At 46.6% G+C, this 25966-nt stretch overlaps 1 protein-coding gene across 1 annotated transcript in view; it reads left to right on the top strand.

Annotated features, from left to right (window-relative positions):
• Spg11 (SPG11 vesicle trafficking associated, spatacsin) overlaps positions 1-25582 on the top strand; it is a 69992-nt gene extending 44410 nt beyond the window's left edge. Inside the window, exons 22-40 of the mRNA XM_051144516.1 lie at positions 2251-2456; positions 3467-3575; positions 5095-5254; positions 6769-7038; positions 8300-8500; positions 9584-9691; positions 10937-11102; positions 13540-13754; positions 14458-15205; positions 19197-19336; positions 20372-20570; positions 20842-20979; positions 21149-21282; positions 21851-21958; positions 23453-23621; positions 23918-24006; positions 24186-24341; positions 24904-25055; positions 25342-25582. Coding sequence (XP_051000473.1) covers positions 2251-2456; positions 3467-3575; positions 5095-5254; positions 6769-7038; positions 8300-8500; positions 9584-9691; positions 10937-11102; positions 13540-13754; positions 14458-15205; positions 19197-19336; positions 20372-20570; positions 20842-20979; positions 21149-21282; positions 21851-21958; positions 23453-23621; positions 23918-24006; positions 24186-24341; positions 24904-25055; positions 25342-25522 — 3649 coding nt within the window. The 3' untranslated portion in view covers positions 25523-25582. The remainder of the gene's footprint in view (positions 1-2250; positions 2457-3466; positions 3576-5094; positions 5255-6768; positions 7039-8299; positions 8501-9583; positions 9692-10936; positions 11103-13539; positions 13755-14457; positions 15206-19196; positions 19337-20371; positions 20571-20841; positions 20980-21148; positions 21283-21850; positions 21959-23452; positions 23622-23917; positions 24007-24185; positions 24342-24903; positions 25056-25341) is intronic.
• The last annotated feature ends 384 nt before the right edge of the window (positions 25583-25966 follow it).

The raw sequence follows: 25966 nt of genomic DNA, 5'->3' as shown, positions 1-25966 counted from the left end.
ACTTGATACAAGGCTGATTTGTCCCTCCAGATAACACAGCCATCCACCAGGCAGACTTACCAGCTGGCTCAGGCCGGTATTGTAACTACACCTCAGCTGTTCTGTGGAAACAGCTTTGGAAACCAGCCACCTTTATTAGAAGAGTCAGGGATTGATTTGGCCACATCTGGCACAAATCAGGAACACGGCTACATCCATTAAGTCACAGATGGCGGCCTAACGGGTGGTGCTGGCCCGTCAGGACCAGGCTGTTTTGTCTGCCGTTAGGGCAGTGGTTCTCCGCCTCTGGGCTGCAGCCCCTTTGGCAAACCTCTGCCTCCAAAAATAATTACATTATAGTTCATAGCAGTAGCAAACTTATAGTTATGAAGTAGCAATGAAATAATTTTATGGCTAGGGGTCACCACAGCATGAGGAACTGTATTAAAGGGTCGCAGTGCTAGGAAGGGTGAAAGCCACTGCCCTAGACCAGATGTTATTGACTGACAGAAGCCTGCCAGGGCAATTGGATGTCTAGGAGCTCTTCGAGACCAGCGGGGCAGTGTCTCCCATGACCACGTGGCAGGTGTCCTGGGATATTGTCTTCTCATGATCCTTTTTCACAGTGACATCTTTACAAGGACAGGCATAGGTTTTTTCTGATTCCTGGATTTTTTTCTTTTTTTCTTCTGTGTTAGCCAGGGAAGGCAGCAGCTGTTAGCAGCACATCTTGTGCCTTGTTGTGTGGCGTCTTCATCCTAATTTCTGTGGTTAGAACTTGATGTATCTGGGATGTGGACCTCAGTGGCATATTGGCAGAAGGGACCTTGGCACTGTGTGGGGTCATCCGTAATGCCCGGCTTAGCGCGTTTAGGCTGGAGTGAACAAGGATGCTGCTATTTCCTCCTGCCCAGGCTTCGCCTTCCACATCACACAGATGCTTTGATCAGTTGGGAACCAACCACAAAGCTCATAATCTTTCTCACTAGTAACCCACGCCCAGTAGAGAAAAAGTAAGACCTACTGCAGAAATACTTCCCGAGGAATCAGGAAAGAAACTCATTCCAGTAGGTGCAGAGACGGAGTGGGCCGGGGATTGCCATGCTGTGAGCTATCTCATACAACTTTTGCTGAAACTCAGAAATATAAGCAGGTCACACTTCCCTTTCGAAGAGATGAAATGGAAAGGGCTGGTTAATTATTGGTGTCACCTAAGTCTGCACTGTACTGGTTCCACTAACGTTGTTGTTGGCTCTCCATGTCTTGCTGGAGAAAGAAAATGTCTAATTAAGAAAAATAAAAAAATCCACAACTGTAGCATTGCCACTGCCAATGTGCACTCTATTTCATGCTTATTAATTTTTCCCAATTAAAAAAATGTAAAGAAGCTGGGCATAGTGGCGCACGCCTTTAATCCCTGCACTCAGGAGGCAGAGGCAGGCGGATCTCTGTGAGTTCGAGGCCAGCCTGGTCTACAAAGTGAGTCCAGGACAGCCAAGGCTACACAGAGAAACCCTGTCTCAAAAAACCAAAAACAAACAAACAAACAAAAAAAAAGTAAAGAAAATGTAAATCTAAGGAAACAAGTTTATGGTGCCCCAAGAGAAAAGATTGCCTGGAACTCGGATTAACAGAAAGGGAAAGGAGGGCACAAAGACAAGCATAAAGCTGTCTGCCATTCACACCGGGCCCGCCCTTGTCCTGGTGAGAAACAGTTTTTAAAAACTCTGTGTGTGTGTGTGTGTGTGTGTGTGTGTGTGTGTGTGTGTGTGTGTGTGTGTGTGTGTACACACGTATGTACACCAACTTACCCATGGAAGTCTGAGGGCAACTTTTTGAAATTATATGCCTAGGTGTCAGGTGGGGAGGGTTGCACATGTGCATTCAGGAGTTCAGACGAAGGTGTGGGTCCCTTGGAGCTGGGGGTTGTGGGCTGCCTGGGGTGGGTGCTGGGAACCAAACTTAGGTCTTCAGTAAGAGCGGGAAGCACGCTTGACTGCCAAGCCATCTCCCTAGCCTAGAGGACAGCGCTTGTTAGTTGGCTCTCTCCATGTGTGAGTCCAGGAGATCAGACCCGAGTAGTTGGGCTTGGCACCAGGTATCTTTACCCACTGAGCCATCTGGCTTTTATGTGGGTCAGGAGGTGCGAACTCAAGTCCTCTCGGGTCCTCGCACTTGTGCAGCAAGATCTTTGCCCACTGAGCCCTGTCCCCAGCCAGCACGAGAAACAGTGCTTATGTCCGATATAATTTTGAGTTCTTTCTTTTTCAGGATCCAGCAAGTTGGCAAGGAGGCCTATACCTTAGGGCTCTCCTGCTTCCACAGCCCTTCCGTCGGGGCCGCCTGCGTTTGCTTCTTGGAGTTGCTCGGCCTTGGCAGCCTCAAGCTCAGGGTGGACATGAAAACAGCAAATGTAATTTTGAGCTACAAGTGTAGAAATGAAAACGTTAACCCCAGCTTCCTCAGAGAGTCTCTAGGTACATCACCTTTGCGCCTGCCACTTGTTTTGTCCAAAGGAAATGTGGGCACAGTTAAAAAGGATTGAGGTGGAAACAGCAGTTTTCCCTTTTCTTGCACAGTTTATATTACTTATCTCATTTTCTCTTTTTGTTTTGTTCTGTTCTTGGTTTTGGTTTTTTTGTTTGGGTTTTTTATTTTGTTTGTTTTGTTTTCTTTTCTTTTTGGAGACAGTCTGTGTAGCCTTGGCTTTGTAGTCCAGGCTGGCCTCAGACTCACAGCAATCCACTTGCCTCTGCCTCCTGAGTACTGGGATTAAGGGTGTGCGCCACTACCGCCCCTTTTTTTTTTTTTTTTTTTTTGAGACAGGGTTTCTCTGTATGTATCCCTGGCTGTCCTGGACTCACTTTGTAGACCAGGCTGACCTCGAACTCACAGAGATCCACCTGCCTCTGCCTCCCAGAGTGCTAGGATTACAGGTATGCACGACCACACCTGGCTGTTTATCTCACTTTCTAGAGGTCATTTTAATTGAGTTTGAATGACCCTGAGTCCCACTACTTTAATGAAAATGCCTATGTCCTGACTTTTTCTTTTCTTTTTTCTTTTTCATCCTGACTTTTTCTGTTGAACACACACATGCACACCACATGCCACACGCACACTATACACACACACCACATGTCCCATGCATAGTGTACACACACACACCACATACCAGACGCACATACATACCACACAGACATTACACATCACACATATACACTACACGCACCACATATACACATTACACAGACAGACACACATGTGCACATGTGCACACATGTTCCTTCTTGATGAGTTTAATGTATGGGGCCTTTTCGCTGGTTTTTGCTTATTTAGAGATGGAGTCCCACTGTGTTTTGTCTTGTTCAGGCTGACCTGGGGTTCAGAGCCCAAGCACTGCATCTTGCCCAGCATCCTGGGTAGCTGGGGCTACAGAGCTAAACCGCTGTGCCCATGTGGATCCTTCTGCCTGTGTTTCTTTCAGCCGAGAAGCTGTCTAAGCTTGCTGATGGTGACAAGGCAACTGCAGAAGAGTTGCTCCTTCTTTTGGAAGAAGGCGTGTGGAACAGCATTGAACAGCAGGGTTTCAGCAGGTTCGTGAGTTGCAACCGCAGCCTCTTCTCCAGTGTCCTGGCTGTGCCATCCTGTGCTGGCCTGGCCTCCCCTCCAGTGCCAGGCTCTTTCCTCACCCCTCTCTCACCCAGCATAGAGCAGACGGAAATTGCATCTTACCTGTGGGATCCCTCTGTACAGATGCGCTGGAAGTCTGTCCTGCCTTGTCAGTTTTTAGGATTAATTTTATGTGTATGAGTGTTTTGTCTGTGTGCTGCGAAAGTGCAGTATCCTCAGAGGCCAGATCCTTGACACTAACGTTACAAAAGGTTGGGAGCTGACCATGGGTCCTCTCCAAGAACAGCACGTGTTCTTAACGACTGAGCCATCTCTCCAGCCTAAGAGAGATGGGGTTTTTGTTTTGTTTTTTGTTTAAGAAAGGGTTTCTCTGTGTAGACTTGGCTGCTCTGGAACTCACTTTGTAGATCAGGCTGGCCACTGGCCTTGAACGCAAAGATCTGCCTGCCTCTGCCTCCCAAGTGCTGGGATTAAAGGTGTGCACCATACCTTGCTAGTTTTTTTTTTTAAATAGTCTAATAAATATTTGGTATGTGTTAAAATCGTATCTTTTTACATATTTTATGAATTTTAAAATTATTTTTATTTTTACCACAATGGAGATCATAGCCTCATACATGCTCAGCATGTGTTCTGCAGCTGGGTAATACTGCCCACTCCCTTTGAAAGTTGGTTTGTTTATTGTTTTTTGTTTAGGGGCATGTTGTTGTTTTGGTTTTTCAAGACAGGGTTTCTTTGCATAATCCTGGCTGTCCTGGAACTCTCTCTAAAGACCAGACTAGCCTCGAACTCACAGAGATCCACCAGCCTCTGCCTCTCAAGTTCTGGGCTTAAAAGTGTGCACCACCACTGGTCCAGCTTGCTTTTTTTTTTTTTTTTTTTTTTTAAGAGAATATTTTCTGGTTAATTTATTTAATTTTTACTAATTTTCACATTTCAGACTAGATCTATATCACAGGTGTGTGTGTGTCTATTTGTATATAAATGTGCAGGTGCCCATGGAAGCCAGAGGTGTTAATTCCCTGAAATTAGAATTACAGGCAATTGTCTGGGTGATGGTGGCACAAACTTCTAATCTTAGCACTCAGGAGGCAGGGGTAGGCAGATCTCTAAGTTCTAGGATAGCCAGGGCTACACAGAGAAACCCTGCCTTGAAAAAACAAAAAAGAAAGAAAGAAAGAAAAGAATTATATGTAGTTATGAGCCACACAATATGGGAGCTGAGGAGCAAACCAGGGTACCCTGCAGGAGCAGTAAGCTCTGTCAACCACTGAGCCATCTCTCTCTGTCCCTCCAAGAGCTATACTTTATTTACTTATTTATTTCCAGTTTTTGAGACCGGGTCTCACTGTGGAGCCTGGCTGGCTTTAACTTCAAGCTATTCTGTCTTCCGCCTCTGCCTTACATGCACCTTGTCTGGCTTTAGAGCTATATTTTAATGATTTTTTTTCCTCTGCTCCCCACCCCCAATCTTAATTATAGGTTGTCCAGTGAATCCAGCAGCCAGTGGGCATTAGTGCTACAGTTCTGCACCCTGCATGAGCTGAGGCTGAGCATGTCCTACCTTAGGGAATGTGCCAAAGCAAATGACTGGCTGCAGTTCCTGGTCCACAGCCAGCTCCATAACCACCACCCGCAAGAGGTAAGCCACATTTCCCAGAACAGCATTCTCTCTGCTCGCCGGCTGCCAAGTCTCTAGGCTGCCATCCGGCAAGGGGTAATCATTGCAATAGTGTGGAGTTTCTAGGATTCCAGGTTGAACATGGACATCTGTTCAAATTCCCTCAAAAGCAACCAATTGTGGTGGCTCAGGTCTATACTAGGAAGACTGAGGAGGCAGGATTGCAAGTTCTAGGCCACCCTGGGCCAGATAAAAGGATTTTATCACAAGTCAGAAACATCACATGATCACCTCTGGCACAGCTCAGCATCATAAAGAGTCATCCTGAAGGCTGGGCATGGTGGCACATGGCTTTAATCCCAGCACTCAAGAGGCAGAGGCAGGTGGATCGCTGTAAGTTTGAGGCCAGCCTGGTCTACAAAAGTGAGTCTAGGACACCCAAGGCTACACAGAGAAACCCTGTGTCAAAACACAAAACAAACAAAAAAGAATCATCCTGAGCCTTTCTTTTGTTTTCTTTTTTTTTTTTTTTTAATTTTAACAAGTTTATTTGGAATTGTTATAAAGTCAAACTGTTGAAATGCGTTCACTGAAACATTTTGCTTGCATTAATGTTTGCATATTGCAATGTTTGCATAATGCAATAAATGCATAATGCTTGCATTTATATTAAAATTTCACACACAAATAAAAATGGTAAAACTGCCAATACCCGATTTCTGTCCCCTATTTTTCCACTCGCAATCATATACTTAGGTACCTTTTGACCCCATGGAAAAAATATCTAACATTTAGAACTACTGATAACAGAAAGAAGGGCAAAATTTTTTTGGTGGGGGGGAATGAAATGTTTCCCCTCATAGTGGACTCTTAAGCACGTTCTCTGCATATGTGGCGTGCTAGCTGGATATCTTTTGGCATAATTGTTACACTTTTGGCGTGGATAGCACACAGGTTGGTATTGTCAAAAAGGCCAGCCAGATAGGCCTCACTTGCCTCCTGCAAAGCACCAATAGCTGGTCTCTGGAAGCGCAGATCTGTTTTGAAGTCCTGAGCAATTTCTCGCACCAGACGCTGGAAGGGGAGCTTGCAAATGAGAAGTTCAGTGGACTTCTGATAGCAGAATCTGATTTCACGGAGTGTCACAGTACCAGGCCTGTTACGATGAGTATTCTTCACCCCTCCAGTAGAGGGCGCACTCTTGCGAGTGGCTTTTGTAGCCAGTTTCCTGGGTGCTTTTTCACCAGTGGATTTGTGGGCAGTCTGCTTTGTATGAGCCATGGTAAGGGCACTTCCTTACTTACCACCGCTTCTCCTTTCACTGGACACAGGGGTTTCTCTGTGTAGCCCTGGCTGTCCTGGAACTCACTCTGTAGACCAGGCTGGCCTCAAACTCACAGAGACCCACCTGCCTCTGCCTCCCAAGTGCTGGGAGTAAAGGTGTGCGCCACCATGCCTGGCTTTTCCTGAGCGTTTTTGTAACACACCCATTCTAACTGAAAGGAACATGGAGTGTGTTTTAATCTTCTCTCTAGGTGGAGTCTCTTCTTCAGGACTTCAGTCCAGTTCTTCAGAGCCACTTGAAACTGGCTTTTGAGAAACTGTCATCGGGGTCTACCTCCCGAGTGGATGGCGATCAGGACCCCCCATACCCCCAGGAATGCCAGAGAAACAGAGAAGAAACGAGTGATTTCTTTGAAATTCTCAACCGGTGCTCCAAAGAGTCAGCCTCTTGGTGCTGGCTCCTAGCTGAAGCAGTGAAACAGCGGGCTCCCATCCTCAGTGTTCTGGCCTCATGTCTCCAGGTGAGGGCCACAGAAGCCTAAGCTAAGGAGCCAGGAAGCCATAGGACAGGCAGAGAAGAGCCACCCATCGTGGTGGGTGCTTAAGTTAGGAGAGTGGAAAGTTTGAGGCTGACCTGGGCCATAAGATGGGACCTGGTCTCAGAAAAACAAAACATGGACTAGCGAGGTGGCGTCTCAGTGGTTATGAACAATACCGTTTTCACAGAGGACCCGAGTTGTAACTCAAACTCCAATGGCACATACCCACGCACGGACACTCACACACACGTAATTGTAAATCAAGTAAGTCTTTTAAAAAGTAAAACAACAACTAGAAAAAAGGACAAAATGGGCCAGTGAGATGGGTCAACAGGTGAAGGTGCTTGCCCCCAGGCTGACAGCCTGAGTTTGCTGCCTGGGACTCACATGGTGGACGGAGACAACCAATAGGCATACGTTGTCCTCTGAAGTCTACACACACATGCTCTAAGGCATACGTGTACATGCACACATACAAATAATTTTTTAAAAAATAGGTCTAGTTGAGAGTGCTTTTTGCTCTTGCAGGGACCGGAGTTAAGTGCTCACCTGTTGCTCCAGCTCTGGGGAACCCATTGTCCTTGTCAGGCTTCTGTGAGCAGCAGCGCACCTGTGCTCATACACACAGAATCAAAATGGAGGAAGGCAGGGAGGAAGGAAGGAAGGAAGGCAGGGAGGGAGGAAGGAAGGCAAGCAGCAGGCAGGGAGGGGACAGCAGTGGGTGCTGGGGACAGTAGTGAGGCTGCTGCACTTGGTTCCGAGGCCACTGAAAGTGTCTGTGCTTCAGGAGCTCAGGCTGTCTGTGCACTAAGTGTCGTCCCTGCTCCCTACACCAGGGAAGCCTGCCGTGGGCATGCGGTCGGCCAGCAAGGGCTGACACTCAGAGTGCTCTGCTGGGCCAGCACTCGCCTCTCCCTCAGCACCTTCTTAGAGGGTAAGGGAGATTTTCAGTGTTTAGTTTTCAGCTAGTAAGTGGAACATAGTTTACCTCCACACCCCTCACCCCTCACCCCCACACCCCACCCCACCCCACCCTCATGGCCTTTTGACTGCCCCTTGCTTCAGGACAGTTACAATCTTGCCTGTTCATCCGTTAGTGTGGTGTTTGGAAGCTTGCTGAGCCACTTGAGCAAAGACACAGTGACTCTTCTAGGCAGGGGATGCCCACCTGTGGCCCCTGCCCATTTATCTATGTGATCCAGGCCCAGGTCTGTCATTTTGAAACGTTCTTATCCAATGGTAGGGTGCCAGTGCTGTTCCCTGTCTCTGTGTTTGGATTGTCACCTCTGTGGAGGACAAGGTTGCAGCTGAAGCCATGAGACACATCCAGGTCCCTGTGGAGGATCATCCATGGGGCCTGGAGGACCTGTCAATCATCTGGAGAACTGTACTGACAAGGCGGAAGAGCCACACTCTCATCCGAGGTTTCCGACTTTTCATTAAGGTATTTTACACACACACACACACACACACACACACACACACACACACACACACACACACTCTTCAGCTCTGTTTGTTTGGTTTTTGAGACAAGGTTTCTCTGTGTAGCCTTGGCTGTCCTGGACTCACTTTGTAGACCAGGCTAGCCTTGAACTCACAGAGATCCACCTGCCTCTGCCTCCCAAGTGCTGGGATTAAAGGTGTGTACCACCATGTCCGGCATCGCATTTCAGCTCTTTACAGAACTTTAGCATGTCAGCATAGCACTCCTTGGCTTTTTCTTTTCTTTTTTTCTTTATTTTTTAAAATATTTATTTATTATATATACAGTGTTCTACCCGCATGCCAGAAGAGGGCACCAGATCTTATTATAGATGGTTGTGAGCCACCATGTGGTTGCTGGGAATTGAACTCTGGACCTTTGGAAGAGAGCCAGTGATTTTAACTGCTGAGCTATCTCTCTAGCCCTCCTTGGCTTTTTCTTATTCTCAGACCTGGATTTTTTTTAAAGTCAATGAAAAATGATAATGGTTATAGAACTACTGCATGCATGCATGCATACATGTGTGCGTGCATGTGTGTTTAATATTGGGTATCAAGCCCAAGGTCCTTTGAGATACACCACATTTATTTAGCAGAGTACTTTATAATTGTTGGTTTAGTAAGTTCTCACAATGGTGCTTTAAAAGAATAATTGTGTGGACGCTATCAAGTGGCCTTTCCCTTGTCTTACAGACTAATAACTAAAGCTTACATAACTCAAACCACACAGACTCCAGTGCTTTGGCCAGTGGGTTCACTAACAGTTCATATTCCTCCTTCCTAATCCAAAACTCCTCTTTTCTGGCCTGACAGCCCCACCAAAATAGTCTGGTTGAAGCCACAGAGACCAGTAAAAGTGTAGGTAGTTACTGGTGCTTTTTGCCTCCAGGAATGTTTGTTGGGGCAATAGCGCCACCTAGTGGATAGTCTAGACTAACCAGAAATAAATTTGTTGATTTGCCGTGAAATCTAATCTGATTCTGAATCTGTGATCAGTAAGCATTTGATGTTCTGATTTTCCAATTCCAACTCTGTTTCAAAGGACTCCCCACTGGTGTTGATTACGGAGATGTACGAACTGTGTATGTTCTTCAAGGATTATGAGAAAGCCAAAGTCAAGCTCGCGCAGTTCCAGAAAAGCCTGGCAACGGTAGGCTGGAACTGGAGCACCTTTGTGCCGGCTGGGACGGGGAAGCATCAGACCAGTGCTTGTGCCACATGCTGATGATGAGTCACTTGTGTCATTTCACAGTGCCTGGGAAGCCAGGCATGTGGTGTTGTGACTTGTAGTTGCCACAAACAGAAGTGTCACATGATGTACTACTGCAGGCCATGTCCTGGTGGGGTGGGGCAAAGGTGAATGGTCCCTGCTGTGGACGTGAAGAAGGGAAGGGCTGTCCGTGGCCGCAGTGTATCAGTCTGGGTGGCTTCTGATAGTGAAGAGGGCCACGCATGTCATAAGGCACTTCTGTGTTTTCTGTGAGAGGAAAGCATTTTGCTGTTTTGTTATGAGCTACTGAGATGGCTTAGCAGGTCCCTTGAAAGTTGAGGCCAGCTGCCTAATGTCACACCTGACCTGCACCACATAGCTCTCACATACAGAGTAAATAAACTAAAATATCTTTAATATTTTAAAAAGAAAGAAAACATCTACTCAGATGAGGGTTTTTGAGACATTGTGTTGCTCTGTAGCCCAGGCTGACCTGGGACTTGGAATTCTCTTCCTCATTGGAGGTAAGAAAGTCTTTCTTCTTTTTTAAGATTTATTTATTTATTTATTATGTGTAAGGTGCTCTGCTGCATGTACACCTGCATGCCAGAAGAGGGCACCAGATCTCATTATAGAGAGCTGTGGTTGCTGGGAATTGAACTCAGGACCTCTGGAAGAGCAGTCGGTGCTCTTAACCTCTGAGCCATCTCTCCAGCCCCTTTCTAAGTCTTTCTAAAAGATCTTCATACTGTGAGTTTGAACTTTTCTGGGCTCAAATAGAGGCCCAGACCTCCTTCTAGGAAGCTGCCCAGTGAAACATGTTGGTTAATTTTGAGGCCAGCCTGGTCTACAAAGCAAGTCCAGGACAGCCAAGGCTACTCAGAGAAACCCTGTCTCAAAAAACAAAACGAGAGAGAGAGAGAGGGAGAGAGAGAGGGAGAGAGGGAGAGGGAGAGAGGGGGAGGGAGAGGGAGAGAGAGAGGGAGAGAGAGCGGGAGAGAGGGAGAGAGGGAGAGAGAGAGAGAGAGAGAGAGAAAGGGAGAGAGAGAGAGAGGGAGGGAGAGAGAGGGGGAGAGGGGGGGGGGAAGCCTTAAGAATAGTGTGGCTTTCTTGTTCCCAAATTTGGGGGCTCTGCTTTTTTATTCCTGCAAACCATTCTCTCTGAGCCTTTGTTGTTTCTCATAGCTTGACACAGCGGCGACAAAGGTCCTTCCTGTCATACCTGCCACGTGGATGAAGGATCAGGTGTGTTTCCTTCTGAAACTCATGCCACAGCAGTGTGAGACGCAGTATGAGCTGCGGAAGCTGCTCCAGCTGTTCGCCAGGACTGAGCATCTTTTCCCTGATGACGGTAAGACAGCGTTACCTGAAGCTGTGCCAAGAACTTGGCTCCTGTAGCTCGGAATTATTTCTGGAGAGCAGTCAGAATGTTAAACTGTACTGATAGATAGCAGCACACTGACGACCCTGGGTGTGAAGAGGTCATCTGCAACAGCAGCATCCCCTGGGGTGCAGCCAGTCCCTACAAGCACCTGCCACATGGTTACACACACACCAATAAGCCTCTGTATCGACACATCATTGTCATCCTGTCTGGCAGGGAACTATAACATAGCCTCATTGCTCATGGCCACAACCCTGTTTCAGGAATAAGAACATTTCAAGGTAATTTTTGTTTATTCTTTTGGTGGATTCCTCCAGACATTGGCATTCGGTAGGACTGTTATGACTATATCAAGCTGATGTTGCCTCTCTCTTTGTACTTGTTTGGGTCTTTCAAGTCCTTGTTGGGCGACAGTGCCATCCCGTCACACTGTTAAATGTCACACTTAAACTCACAGATGCTCAGGTGAAGAGCACTGACACAATGCTGGGCTCGCGACCAAATGTTGTAGGCTCCACATTCTATGACTGAAAGAAACAAGAATGCCAGGCATAGCAGTGCACACCTTTATCCCAGCACTCGGGAGGCAGAGGCAGGCGGATCGCTGTGTGTTTGAGGCCAGCTTGGTCTACAAAGCGAGTCCAGGACAGCCAAGGCTATACAGAGAAACTCTGTCTCAAAAAGCCAAAACAAAACAAAAAAGCAGCGCTATAGGATGCCACTGGCTAGTGACTGTGTGTGATTTGTCAACTTGTCACAACCAAGAACCTTCTGGGAAGAGGAAATCTCAGTTGAGCAATTGTCCCGATCAGATTGGCCTACGGTCATGTCTGTGAGGACCTACCTTGGCTATTGATTGATATGGGAGGGTCCAGCCCACTGTGGGCAGGTGGTCCTGCGTTAAGGAAGCCAGCTGAGCCCAAGCCAGGAAGCAGCGTCCTCCGTACTCTCTGCCTCAGTTTCTGCTTCCAGGTTCCAGCCTTGAGTTCCTGCTCTGACTCCCCTCAGTGATGGATGTTACCTGGAAGTGTGAGCTGAAATAAGCCTTTTCTTCCCCAAGTTGCTTCTAGTCAGAATGTTGGAGCACAGCAACAGACTGCAGTGCATTGCTACAAGCACAAGGCTGCTTTCTTACGGCCTGTGTTTTACTTCTGTAAGTCTTGTATCTGGCAGGCTAAGGCAGGAAGATCTGAGGCCAGCGTAAGCTACATAGCAAGACTGTGTCTCAGAAAACAAGAAAACCACTTGTCTTATCTATGATGCCAGCAAAGCTAGCGTGCATGCCCGTGCTGGTAGCTGTCGCGCGCTCCACTCTGAATACAGTGTTTGTGGTAGCCATGCCTAAGGACCAGCTAGACCAATCCCAGCTGGCCTGTGGCCTCCGGCCGTGTGATGCCCGTACTGAGTGAGCAAATAACCCTGAAGTCTAATAGGAACAAGAACAAATGAGAAGCCAGGGGCAGTGGCGCACGTCTGTAATCCCAGCACTCGGGAGGCAGAGGCAGCTGGAGCTCTGAGTTCAAGGCCAGCCTGGTCTACAAAGAGAGTCTAGGACAGCCAGGGCTACACAGAGAAACCCTGTCTGGAAAAACAAAACAAATAAGAGACAGAAACACACACACACACACACACACACACACACACACACCAGAGAGAGTACGAGCAAGCTAGCCTGAGCCTCTAAGGCTGAAGAGCAGCAATCTGAGCCGCTTGACCGGCATGGTGGGTTACGACTACTGTCCCGTCACTCAGGAGGCTAAGGCAGGAAGATCACCATGAGATGAAGGTCAGTGTGGAGACACAGTTAGAGCCTAACACAAGCCACTCGCGTACAGTAGAGTTGATCTCATCTGCTAATCTAATCTTTACCAGTTCTTAGAGCAGGGTGAGCAGGGTTAACCAGGTTTTGACTAAGGCCATTGTAAGGAATACACACACACACACACACACACACACACACACACACACACACACTCACTCATACCCACACTCACTCATACCTGCATATACACATACGTACATATATACGCTGAAAATACTTAATGCCATATATAGTCATGTATATGTATGAATGTACGTGTGTATAATTTAACATTTTGAGTGTGTAGGGTACTGGCCTTATAGCTTTGGTAGTCAGTCAAAACAGAAGATTGTTTTTACAGGATACATGGCACCACCTGTAATCTAGCACTTGAGAGGTAGAGACAGAAGAACCCAGAGTTCCAGGTTTTCCTTGGCTACATAATAAGTTCAAGACCAGCATGGACTCTGTGTTCCCCTGCCTCAAAAAGAACAAACAGCAACAACAAAAATGAAAACGAAAGCCCCGAGTTTCTCCTCTCCTCCCACTGGTGTCACACTTCCACAGCACCGCTGTGTAACTGCACCTCTCTCTCCTACACAGGTCCAGACGTGCAGAAGCTAAGTGTCCTCAGCCAAGTCCTGAAGGACACAGCTGTCGCTATCAGCCCCACAGTTTTCTCCAGCTACAGCACTGAGACTTTTCAGCGTGAGTGTAGATCTATTTTGGAGAAGCTAAAGGCAGACGGGCAGTTCGCTGTGGCCAGAAGAGTGGCAGAGCTGGCAGCCTTACCTGTGGACAGCTTAATGATTGAACAGGTATATCTTTCTTTTTTCTTTTTAAGGATTTATTTTTTATTATGTATACAATGCTCTGCTTGCACATATACCTGCAGGCCAGAAGAGGGCATCAGATCCCCACGTGGTTGCTGGGAATGAACTCAGTACCTCTGGAGGAGCAGGCAGTGCTCTTAACCGCTGAGCCATCTCTCAGCCCCCGGACAGGTGTATCTTTAAAGTTACTCAGACTCCCAGTAGAGACCAATGAGATGCAATCCATAGGCAATGCGGCCCTCTCCACACATCGTTTCAGAAGTGAATACACTTGCATATATTGGAGAATACACGTTTTTGATGTAACTGTAGCCTGTAATAGAGCCGTTCTCAACCTGTGGGTCACAACCCTTTGGGGAGTCTCCTATCAGATCTTTACATTACGACTCATAACGGTACAGTTATGGAGTCACAACGAGAATACTTTTATGTTTGGGGTCACCACCTGAGGATCACGTTGGAAGGTTGAGGAGCACTGCCTCGGAGTAAGCTCCAGCTGTCTGCCTCTGAACAGGCAGGGTGACCTTCTCTTGGTCCTCAGCTCTCTAAGAATTGTTTTCATACTAACTTTCCACATAATCGCATCCAGCGCCCCCTGCAGCCCAGGCTTGTCTGTGCTCCTTAGATTTGCTAGCATGCCCTTAGGGAGCATTAACGTCTGTAATGATGGGACTTTGTTCAATTGCAGTTAATCCAGGAAATGCAGGCCCTAACACACACTCAGCAATGGTCCCTGAAACATGCAAGAATTGACTTCTGGAAAAAATGCCATGAAAAGTTTAAGAAGAACTCCGTTTCAAACAGGGCAGCCTCTTCCTTCTTCTCCAGCCGGGCCCCTGCGGCAAGTGAGGCCCCCACTGAACAGGGCCGCCTTGAGGAGCGCCACCTGCTGCTCACCCTGGCGGGCCACTGGCTTGCCCGAGAAGAGCCGGTTCCGGTGGAGGAGCTGGAGGAACTGGAGAAGCAGATTTGGATCTGCCGCATCACCCAGCACACCCTCGGAGGGGATGCAGAGGGAGCCAAGCCCCGCCTCCCTCAACAGACATCAGCTGCCGCTGAAGTCTCTCTTGATAGCTTGGCCAGCGAGTTTTCCTTCTCCAAGCTTGCCGCTCTGAACACATCCAAATACTTAGACCTTAATGGTCTTCCATCCCAAGAGACATGCGAGAGCGGACTGGACCGGAAGAAGCAGGCGGCACTGAACGTTTTAATTGGACACCTGCTAGATGGTGGCTGCGTGCATGAAGCCAGCAGAGTGTGCCGCTATTTCCACTTCTACAGTCAGGACGTCGCGCTCGTGTTGCACTGCAGGGCCTTGGCCTCCGGAGAGACCAGCGTGGAAGACCTGCACTCGGAGATCCGAGCTCTCCTCCCAAGTGCCGCGCTGCCCGAGGACCTGGAAAGCCCTAGCGTCCCTCTTCGCAAAGTCCATAGCAGTAAGTAAAGGAGGCTACACTGTCCCCTTTGCCCCGCGGTGTTGGTGCTGTCTCCAAAAAGACGGGACGTTTTGGGATGTCATAGTTACACTAAGGTAATTAACTAGTCAATAAGGTAACACCTGTCCTTTAACTAGCTTAGCAGTCAGGGAGAGGAATTCCATTTGCCGGCAAGTGGGAGGCAGAAGCAGGGTCACCCATGAATTTGAGGCCAGCTAAGGGCTACAATAATCAGACTATCTCAAAACAAGAAACCATAAACATCAAGGGATGTGAGTGAATACACACCTGTAATCCCAGCACTCAGGAGGCAGAGGCAGGTGGATCTTTGTGAGTTCAAGGCCAGTTTGGTCCACGTAGCAAGTTCCAGGACAGCCAGATCTAGAAGAAGAGAAAAAAAAGTTGATGTAAAATACATACACCACTCTTGCAAGGGACCAGAATTTGGTTCCCAGCATCCAAGTTAGGTGGTTCACAACCACCTGTTTCTCTAGCTCCAACACCTTCTAAACTCACTCATGCATGCTCACACACAGAATTAAAAATCAAATCTTTGTTCAAAAGTTTATAATTATACATTGGTAGCATATAGAAATAGGATATTAGGCTTGTTTTAAATGTATCAATTGACCTTCTTGAACTTGCTTTTTCTATGTGTTTTCTTACCAATTTCTTGGGGGTTTCTACATAGACATGTCATGTATAAATAGGGAAAGTTTTGTCTCACCATCTCTCCGCTTTTGCTTTGTTCTGCGGGCTGGGCTAAAACGGCGTTGCTCCTGATCTCGGGAGGGAAGCGCCCTTTATTACTGCGTCTGATAGTCACATAGGGTTGGGGCTGCTGTTTTGGTAACTGAAGCAGCTTTTTCTGCTCTTAGTTGGTGATAGATTCTTGTCACTGCTCAGTCTTACATTGTGTTCCTTTTGGCGTCTGTTGATCCGATCGTGTGGTTTCTTTCTTCTTTAGACTATTAATATGATTGGGTATGTTTATTGATTTTTTAAAAAAAATACTGAGCCTTTCATTCCCATTCTCTTCTTGATATATTACCATCTCTGATAAGTACAGCTATAATTGGCTAGCTCTTTTGTTGAAGGCTTTGTATTTATGTTTTTGAGGAACATTCTGAATATATTTTTTTGTTTGGGTTGAGACACGGCCCTTCTACATAGCTCTGGTTGTCATGGACGCACTTTGTAAACCAGGCTTCCCTCAAACCCGGAGATCATCCTGCCTCTGCTTCCCAAGTGCTGGGATGAAAGACATGTGCCACCATACCCAACTGTGATTTACTTTTTTAAAATAGTTTTTGTCTCTTTTTCCTTTTTAAAAAGTTGGGATAAGGCTGGGCATGGTGGCGCACACCTTTAATTCCAGCACTCGGGAGGCAGAGACAGGCAGATGGCGGTAAGTTCTCTTTGTAACAGAGAAACCCTGTCTCAAAAAACAAACAAAACAGAAGTTGAGATGATGCTGGGTTCATGAATTGGAACTTATCCTTTCTTTTATTTTCTGAACATCATCTTCCCCACCTCTCCTCAATCCCTTTCAAGCTCTGTGTAGCCTCGGCTGACCTTTAACTCCCTGTGTTCCTAGGGATGATGCTGAGCCCTGATCCTCCTAAGGATGATGCTGAGCCCTGATCCTCCCCCCTCCACCTCTCAAGTGCTTGGATTAGAAGCATGAACCACCATGGCTGACTTAATGTTACTTCCTCAAATAGTTTAGTAGAATTTACCAGTAGAGCCATCTGAATCTATAGGCTTAATTTTAGAATATTTAAAATGATGAATTCCTTTTATAATTATACAACTGTAAAGGTTATCTTTTGGCTTTTGGATAATTTCGGTAGATTAATAGCGGAAACCTTTCCTTGCTTGCTTTTTTGATTAATGGGCTATTGTTTTCTTTTCTACCTTTATTGTGGGCTGCTGCTTCTTTTTTTTTTTTAAATAATGTGTATGGGTATTAGATCCAGTGAAAATGGAGTTGTAGTTGTGAGTTACCATGTGAATTCTAGGAATCAAACTGAGGTCCCCTGGAAAAGCAACCAGTGTTCTTAACTGCTGAGCCATTTTTTTAGCCCCTCGCCTCCTTGTTGACACAGGGTTTCTCTGTGTAGCCCTGCCTGGCCTGGAACTCACTATGTAGACCAGTCACATGTGTATCTGTGTACCATGTGTGTCCACTGCCCTCACTGGCCAGAAGAGGGTATTGAATCCCTAGACCAGGACTGCCATGTGGGTACTGGGAATTGAACCTAGCTTCTGTCTCCAAAAAGCAATATGGATTTACCTCCTCCCACCCCTGATTCACCCCAGCTGCTTTTGCAGCCATTACCAACACTACCAAGAGGTGGCCTGGACGCCAGAGCAGAGGAGAGTGGGTGTTAATTTACTTCCTTCAAGCTGGCACTAGAGCTATTCTTGTATATGCACACACTTGGGTATCTGTCTATCTCTCCTCCACCTCAGTGCTCAATTCTAGGTTTCTAGAGATTTCTAGCTACGGAAATGCCAGTTCTGGTCATCTTCAGTTTGCTTGCAGTTCTACTTCAGGTTCCTCACGCAGCTACCACATGTCTGGGTTTTCTATAGCTGGAATTGAGTGGGAGGAGCAGAGTGCTGTGGGCCACCGTAGAAGATGCTAAGGAGGATGTCTGAGCTACGCTTCGTTTACCATCATTATGTGGGGGTTGTTTGTTCTTTATGTTTTGAGACACAGCCCTTGCTGGCCTCCAACTGGCTAAGTAGCCAAGGGTGACCTTGAACTCCTGATCCTCCTGCTTGTCCTCCTAAGTGCTAGGGTTCAAGAGATGTTCTTCCACACCCTACTTTGTGTGTATGTATGTTTTTAGACTTCAGCTGTTTTTCTGTTGTTATATCCTAGGCTGGCTTGGAATTCACTATATGGCTGGCAGTGGCCTTGAACATCTTACTGAATCTCCCTGTGCCCACTTCCAGAGTGCTGGGATTGCAGGCTTGTGCCGGCACACCTGGCTTTGTGACACTGGGATAGAACCCAGGGCTCCATGCTTGCTAGGCAAGCACTTGCCTGAGTGAACTGCATCTTGTGATGCTTTGTGTCTACCAGATGACAAAGAACAGTCATGCAGAATGTGAAAAGTAAACTCAATGCCATCTTACCACAGCTCCCAGAATGAGCGTCCTATGCTTGCTTGGTTGCTATATGTTATCTTCTGCATGCCAGTGCAAGCACATACAAAACACTGCACAAAGTTAGATCATATCACATTAATCTATGTTTCCCCTGTCAGCATGTACCAGTGGGCTCTCTAATGGAGAAAGATTAGTCTCCTAAGTGGATGTACCATAGTTTAATGGCTCTTTATTGATAGTAAAATTCTGTGTTACACAAGTAGATCTGGTGTGGCAGCTCACAACTACCTCTTAGGAAACTGAAGCAGGAAACTCCCTGGGCTACAAAGTGAGCTCCAGGCCAGCCTGGGCTACAAAGTGAGCTCTACCAGCTGGGGCTAAGAATGAGATGATGAGACACAAAGGAAAGAACAAAAAGTGTTACATAGTCTACTTTTATTTTTTCCTGATAGAAATATTTTGCCAAGTAAAGAAATGTTTCTCCTATTTCAGATTAAGGCTTTGCTTGGGATTTTTACAGTGCTGGGGTTGAACTGTAAAGGCCTGAGGCCTAGGCTAGCACTCTGCACTGAGCTGCGTGCCTGGCCCTAAGATTTCCTTTTAAACCCAGAGTGAGATTGTGGAGGAGTGATTTCAAGGAGAATGGAGGCCGGCTGTAGGAGCAGAGCAGGGTGAAGGGGGAACAGAGGTGACTGAAAGAGGCTTCCTGAAAGGTGCCAATCAAAGTATAAAGCAGGGCTCTGTCAGGAGTGGCTTCAAACCCTGAGGCATCATGGGAGTTCAATTCAGGGAGCTTTTCGGAGTGATGAAGTAATGGGGAGCAGGGGAAAGGCCAGCCTAGAGCTCCCCTCAGGTTTGGGTTTGCTTTCAGCTTCAAGTTTGGAGAGTCAGTCATTTGTGATGGCACCACCCACAGATGAAGTGGCAAAGAATCTCCAGGCTCTCACAAGCAAGTGCCTCCATGGGAAGAACTGCTGCAGGCAGGTCCTCTGTCTGTATGAACTTGCCAAGGTACGCACCAGAGGTGGGTCCCCACTGAACACCGTCTGACAGGGAAGTGGGCAGTCTGAACAGACTTTGGATATTTGCAGTAGCGGCTCTTCAGATGGTCATCGTGAAGGGTATAAGGGTATAGGTCAGTGGGAGAGTACCTTGGGTCCCCAAAGCCACAAGAAAACAAGGAATTTTTACTTGCACTAAGCCTCTTGTCAAGATTTGGCCCATCTGGGGACTGGGGAAAGATGCTAGGCCAGTTGAGTCTTGCCCAGAAAGGTAGGGCAAAATATTTAACTTCTCTATAAAAATGATTTGAACATGAGTTCCTTCTAGAGTTCATGCCTAAGATTTTGCTTTATGACTCGAACATTACATAGAACATGAGATGCATACAAAGGCAGAAGGCAGCAGGTATAGCTGGCTTAGGCCTCCAATCGCAGCACTTGGGACACTGAAGCTGTGTGGTGAGACCCTGTCTCCTCCTTCATGGCTTTACTACAAACAAACAAAAACAAAACAAAACAAAAACTAACAACAACAACAAACCAAAATCCCAGAGCAGCCAGGATTTGTGTGTAGCCCTGTGCTGGTTGAGAAACAGAAAAGTGCAAGAATGGGCTGGGCGTGGTGGCACACACCTTTAATCCCAGCACTCGGGAGACAGAGGCAGGTGGATCGGTGTTGAGTTCAAGGCTAGCCTGGTCTACAAAGTGAGTCTAGGACAGCCAGGGCTGTTACACATAGAAATCCTGTCTCAAATATCTTTAAAAAAAAGGGTTCAAGAATGTGAGGCAAACAAGGCCAAGCAGTGCAGCTTTTCATTGTCCTGCCCCTGCTCCACAGTAAGCATCTCATCCCAGTCCTCGACCTTCTATGCTAGAAACGATCAGTGTTCAGCAACCTGGCAGGGTGAAATGACAAGACTAGAGGCCACTGCTTGTTGCTTCCGAGGTTCGGGGATTGCTAAGGTCAAGCAGTAGCCTGTCCTCATTTCAGAATGCAGTCTCTTACTTTTTGCTTCTAAAATGACTTCTGTTATCTTCCTCTTAGGAATTGGGCTGTTCCTATGCAGATGTTGCTGCCAGGGACAGTGAAGCTATGCTCCGAGCAATCTTGGCTTCTCAGCGCCCTGACCGATGCAGACAAGCCCAGGTCTTCATTAGCACCCAGGGCCTTGAGCCAGACACTGTGGCTGAACTAGTGGCTGAAGAGGTGACACGAGAGCTACTGACCGCATCAGAGGGAACAGGTGCCCTACTCTCCAGTCCTCCCAACCTCTCAGTGTTCTCAGTTTCCTATATGAAAGATTTGAATGTTACAGTTGTACACAAGCTTGTATGTTGCTCCTTTCAAGATTCCAGATTCCTGTTGAAATCCTTTACATTCATCTTGTTATTGCTGTTTTATGATCATGGTTAGAGTAGTTCTTGGTCGGAAATAACGATTGCTGCTGTGCCATGGTCCTTCTGCCAGTTCTCTCATGGCAAACTCAGTGCCTATCTCCACATCTTTCTGTGCAGGAAAAAAGCAGCCTTTCAGCCCGGCAGAGGAAAGCCAGACATTTCTTCAGCTAACTGCTCTCTGTCAAGACCGCACATTGGTAGGCATGAAGTTGTTGGACAGGATTCCCTCTGTCCCCCACGGGGAGCTGGCTTGCAGTAAGTCTTTTGTATTGTTGCGGTAATTTTTTGTTGCTTCCAGTTTTTGCTATTTATCAGAGGATAAAAACAATCTCTAGACAGGGCATTCTGCCAGGCCCCTCACGTTCCTGCCAGGGAAAAATCAACTGTAAGTACAAGTCCATCTTGTTCATGTCCTACCACCCAGCCACAGAGCTGCTGATCCTGGCTCATCACTGCTTCACCTTTACATGCCACATGGAAGGCATCATCAGGGTCCTGCAGGCTGCCCGGATGCTTACAGATAACCACCTGGCTCCTAGCGAGGAATATGGACTGATGGTAAGTAGTCTCCTCAAACCTACCATCATCCTGAGGCAGCTTTGAAGAGACAGACAAGGGCCCTCGGCTCACAGCTGACAGGGTCTCTGGATAAACAGGCAGGAAGTCTAACCCTCTGTTCCTGGTTGATTTGCCAAATCAGTGTCCCAGAAGAGCAGAAAACAAGATGTTCCCCGCCATGTCCCAGGGTTGTTGTGCCTCTTGCCAGGGGAGTCAACTTTTCTAGAGGAAGAGCTGCTTCTCTCCCAAACAAGGTTCAGGCAAAAATCTGTAAACAAAGCACTCAAGCCCCTTATGCTCCCCAAATGCTGACCCAGGCAGGTAAGTAAGTAGAATAAGGAGTGATGAGGACACACCCACTCAGAAAGGCGTCATAGCACTTGGTAGGTTCTCTGTTAAAGAATATAGCTGGGGCAACAGCCAGGGACATCCTAAAGATTCATTCCAAATTATCCAGAAAAGTCCCAGCTGGGTGAGTGGGAGGGATTGAAACATGTCGGCCTAGCCATTAGTCTGTACCCCCATGGAGCTTGACGTGTAGGTTCAGCAGCTGTAACCTTTCCCTCAGGTACGGCTCCTCACCGGCATTGGAAGGTACAATGAGATGACATATATATTTGACTTGCTGCACCAAAAGCACTATTTTGAAGTTCTGATGAGGAAGAAGCTAGATCCGGTAGGTGTTTAATAATGAGCTCCAGGATATGTGAGTCTCACTTGCTCTCGGGAGGAGATCAGGGACCATCACCAGTACTTAAGTTAGAGTTCAGACTATGTCCTGATACTGATGTAAAGTAAGAAAATATTTGTCCTCTTTCACCTCAGCCTTTTACTAGCTACTGCTTTAAAAGTGCCTCTTCTAGCCAGGCATGATGGCACACACCTTTGATCCCAACACTTGGGAAGCAGAGGCAGGCAGATCTCTAGGAGTTTGACACCAGCCTGGTCTACAAAGCAAGTTCCAGGATAGCCATGATAACACAGAGAAACCCTGTCCTGGAAAAAACTAAAAGAAGAAAAGGAAGAAAATAAGTGCCTCTTCTGAGCTGGGGGACAGGGGAATGGGGGGGGGGGGGGAGGTAGTGGCGCAGGCCTTTAATCTCAGCACTTGGGAGGCAGAGGCAAGATCTCTGAGTTTGAGGCCAGCCTGGTCTACAGAGCAAGTTCCAGGACAGCCAGGTCTACACAGAGAAATGGGGTAGGGGTGGGGGGTGGATAAGATTAAATTATATTGTATGAAAAAACACATTAAGGCCAATATATATATAACAAAAATACCAAGGTAGGAAGCAAAATACCTAGGCCAGGACCAGAGAAGGAACTATTTATGATAGCCAGGAAGCAGCTTTGGAAACAGGCCTGGCTTCTTTGGGCCCTGGAGCCTCTCTATCCCCATTATGTGCATGACACGAGGCATGTCACTCATATAGCCTTTGTTTCCAAAGCACTATGGGGGAGGGGGGATTGGCTTTGTCCACTGTTAGGCCTTTCAGGGCAGTCCTGATAACAAAGGAGCAAGAGCTGACACAAAGCCATCTTCAAGATTCCCTATATTTTTAAACTGCTGTTTTAAGGCACCTTTGCATTTAAAGTTATTTTAATAGCTTTTTTTCCTGATTACAGAATACATACTCCATAAAACACTTAGAAAATACAGAAGTCCTCAGTGTTCACCATCTAGAGGCAGCCACTGATAATATATGCCTTATTTTAGCAAAAACATATGCTTTGAAAATAAGAGATAATTGAAGTTCTCCTTTTACAGTATCTACTGATGCTATTTCCCCAGATAAGGTAATCCTGTGCAGCAGAGCCCATAGCTAAGTGCTAAAGCATATGCTTAGCCCTGGGTTAAAATCCCCGAGAGGGGGAAAAAAAAAAAAGGGCAGTTTAACAGCTACAAGGTGTCCTTAGCCTTTATTGGGGGCATCCAGGCTACATTTGCCTCACACTTTGCATCTTTAGGACAGCGTTCCAGCAAACAGAATTGTACATCAGATGTGCTCTCAAGGCTTCCTTCTTGACAAGTAACTTTATGCTGCATCGATGAGGACACACCTGTTTGCTTAAGATTTTGTAGTTATTTTCATTCTTATTCATTTACCTTGCCAAGAGACTCAGTCCCCTGTGGTCCCTGGTTGCGTCCTTAAACTTTTTTTTTCCTGGGCAGAGTGGTACCCTGAAGACAGCCCTACTAGACTACATCAAACGCTGCCGCCCCGGAGACAGCGAGAAACACAATATGATTGCCCTGTGCTTCAGCATGTGCCGGGAGATAGGGGAGAACCATGAGGCAGCAGCCTGCACCCAACTGAAGCTGATTGAGTCTCGGCCCTGGGGTGAGTCAGGGATAGCACCTCCACAGCGGTGCTAAAGCTAACCCCATCAGTCTTGAGTAAGAGTTCTGGGTAGCGGCCCAGGTGGCAGATGGCAGTTCATAGAAACATTTGAACCTTAGGACTGAACTCCTAAGGTCTCATCCATCAAACCCTTGTATTACGTTCTACAAGGGCATAAATTTCCTGCATGAAACACACCTGCTGTAAAATACACTAGGGTGTTTCTCCCATCTAGCCTGCCATCACTGAGCCTGATGAGCCACTCAGCTTTATAGCACGTATCCATTTCTCTACAGAGGAAAACCTCAAGGATGGAGCGCAACTAAAACAGCTCTTGCTTAAAGCCCTGACTCTGATGCTGGACGCAGCGGAGAGCTATGCCAAGGTAACCAGTGTTATTTTAGCCTGGCCCCTAGCCTCAGTAGTAGTAGGAATTACTTGAGCTTGGGCTCTTCCTAACGAAGAGAGTGTAATAGGTCAAGCAAAGGTCAGAGTATGTGAGCACAGAAGAGATATTAACAATAAATTCTCCCTTCCTATGCTTTCTCCACCCTTGTCCCTCAGGACTCCTGTGTGCGACAGGCCCTGCACTGTAATCGACTCACCAAGTTGATAACACTACAGATTCACTTTCTGAACAGCGGCCAGAACACCATGCTTATCAACTTAGGCCACCAGAAGCTAATGGACTGCATCATGGCCCTGCCGCGGTTCTACCAGGTAAGAACACTCTAGCAAGTGCTGCAAGCATCATCCTGTAGGGTCTTACTTTTGGTACCCAGAGGGTGAGTGACTGAGGTCTCAGGGCTTGGGACAGAACCAAGGCAAACTATAATAGCACTATAAGGAGGCAATCTGAAATGGATGTGCATGTATTTTTGTAGTGATTCAGATCAAACCAATGCTAGGCATGAGCTCTACTACACTCTCCATGTGTATTTCTAGCACGTCATTTGAGCAAAGGTTAGAGAATCATGTTTTTTGGCAGTAATGGTTCAAAGAAATATCCTTGGCTTGTCCTCTTTCCAGTTGTGTTCATGGAATGGTGCATGTAGGTTAGCAGCGAGTCAAATCTGCCCAGAGACTGGATCTAGCCCTTAAAAGGAACTGGTGTCCTAGCATCTACTGCCCATTATGAGGAAGACAAGTTACTGGATGCCAGACTCTAAACAACCTGATACTTTGACACTGTGATCACCACTCCTGTGTAATATTTCCTAAACTGCTTTCAATTTCCCACAGCATGGGCTCTAAAGGCACCCCCTTCTCTTCTATCCTTAAGGCTTCTATTGTAGCCGAGGCCTATGACTTTGTTCCTGACTGGGCCGAAGTTCTCTACCAACAAGTGATTCTTAAAGGAGACTTTAATTACTTGGAAGAATTTAAGCAACAGAAGTTACTAAGACCCAATATATTTGAGGACATTTCCAAGAAGTAAGTATTCAAAGTTGACTGTACTGCCTCAAGTCCTAGGACAGAGGGGGCTACATATGGAAATGCTGTCCTTTTAAAAAAGGAAAAAGTTGATTATGAGCCAGAAACCCTAGTAAAAGTGCCTTTTGCAGTAGAACTAATTACTTTTAATGAAACTAATTCATAAAGATCCAGTACTAGGTTTGACAATTTCCTAAGCTATAACACCCTAACCTCTGCAGATAGTTGTGGCAGAGCTGATCCCCTGTTAATATGTTTAACCTGTATTTTACATATTTTTGTGTAGATATAAACAACACCAGCCTACCGACAGGGTCACAGAAAACCTGAAGAAGTTACTCTCATACTGTGAAGATATTTATCTGTATTACAAGTTGGCATATGAACACAAGTTTTTTGAAATTGTAAATATGCTTCTGAAGGACCCTCAAACAGGATGCTGTCTTAAAGATATGCTCGCAGGTTAGAAGATCTGGAAGGTGCCTGGTTGCGTATTTGTACCTCTACAGCTCTAAGGGCCGTTCCGTCGTAACGTGTTTGAAGATCTCTATCCTTGTTTGAGGAGAAAGCCCAGAGATAACCCACACCACACCAGTCGTTTGTGGCTGTAGGGAATGGAGGAGAAATTGGTATTAAGACCAAAAGCTTCTTTTAGAATGGCTTCTGCATTAAAAACAGTAGTGATTAAAGAATACCTGTGCCTGCAGGTTCCAGTTTCAAAGCAATTTAATCTTATTTACACAGTTAAGGAACAGGTGATACATTTTCATGAGTTAGAAACTGATCTTTCTATAATAAAATAGGCTTTATTCAGTGTCTGTCATTATTACTGCTAAGGAAATCTTAGCCCTTGTCTGCCTTCAACAGTATTTACTGTAATTATTGCTGTGTAGTCACGGCCTTCTATTAAT

This window comes from Acomys russatus, chromosome 4 (genome assembly GCF_903995435.1).
Source record: "Acomys russatus chromosome 4, mAcoRus1.1, whole genome shotgun sequence".
Classification (NCBI taxonomy): Eukaryota; Metazoa; Chordata; class Mammalia; order Rodentia; family Muridae; genus Acomys; species Acomys russatus.
This window is presented reverse-complemented; position numbering and strand designations above follow the sequence as displayed.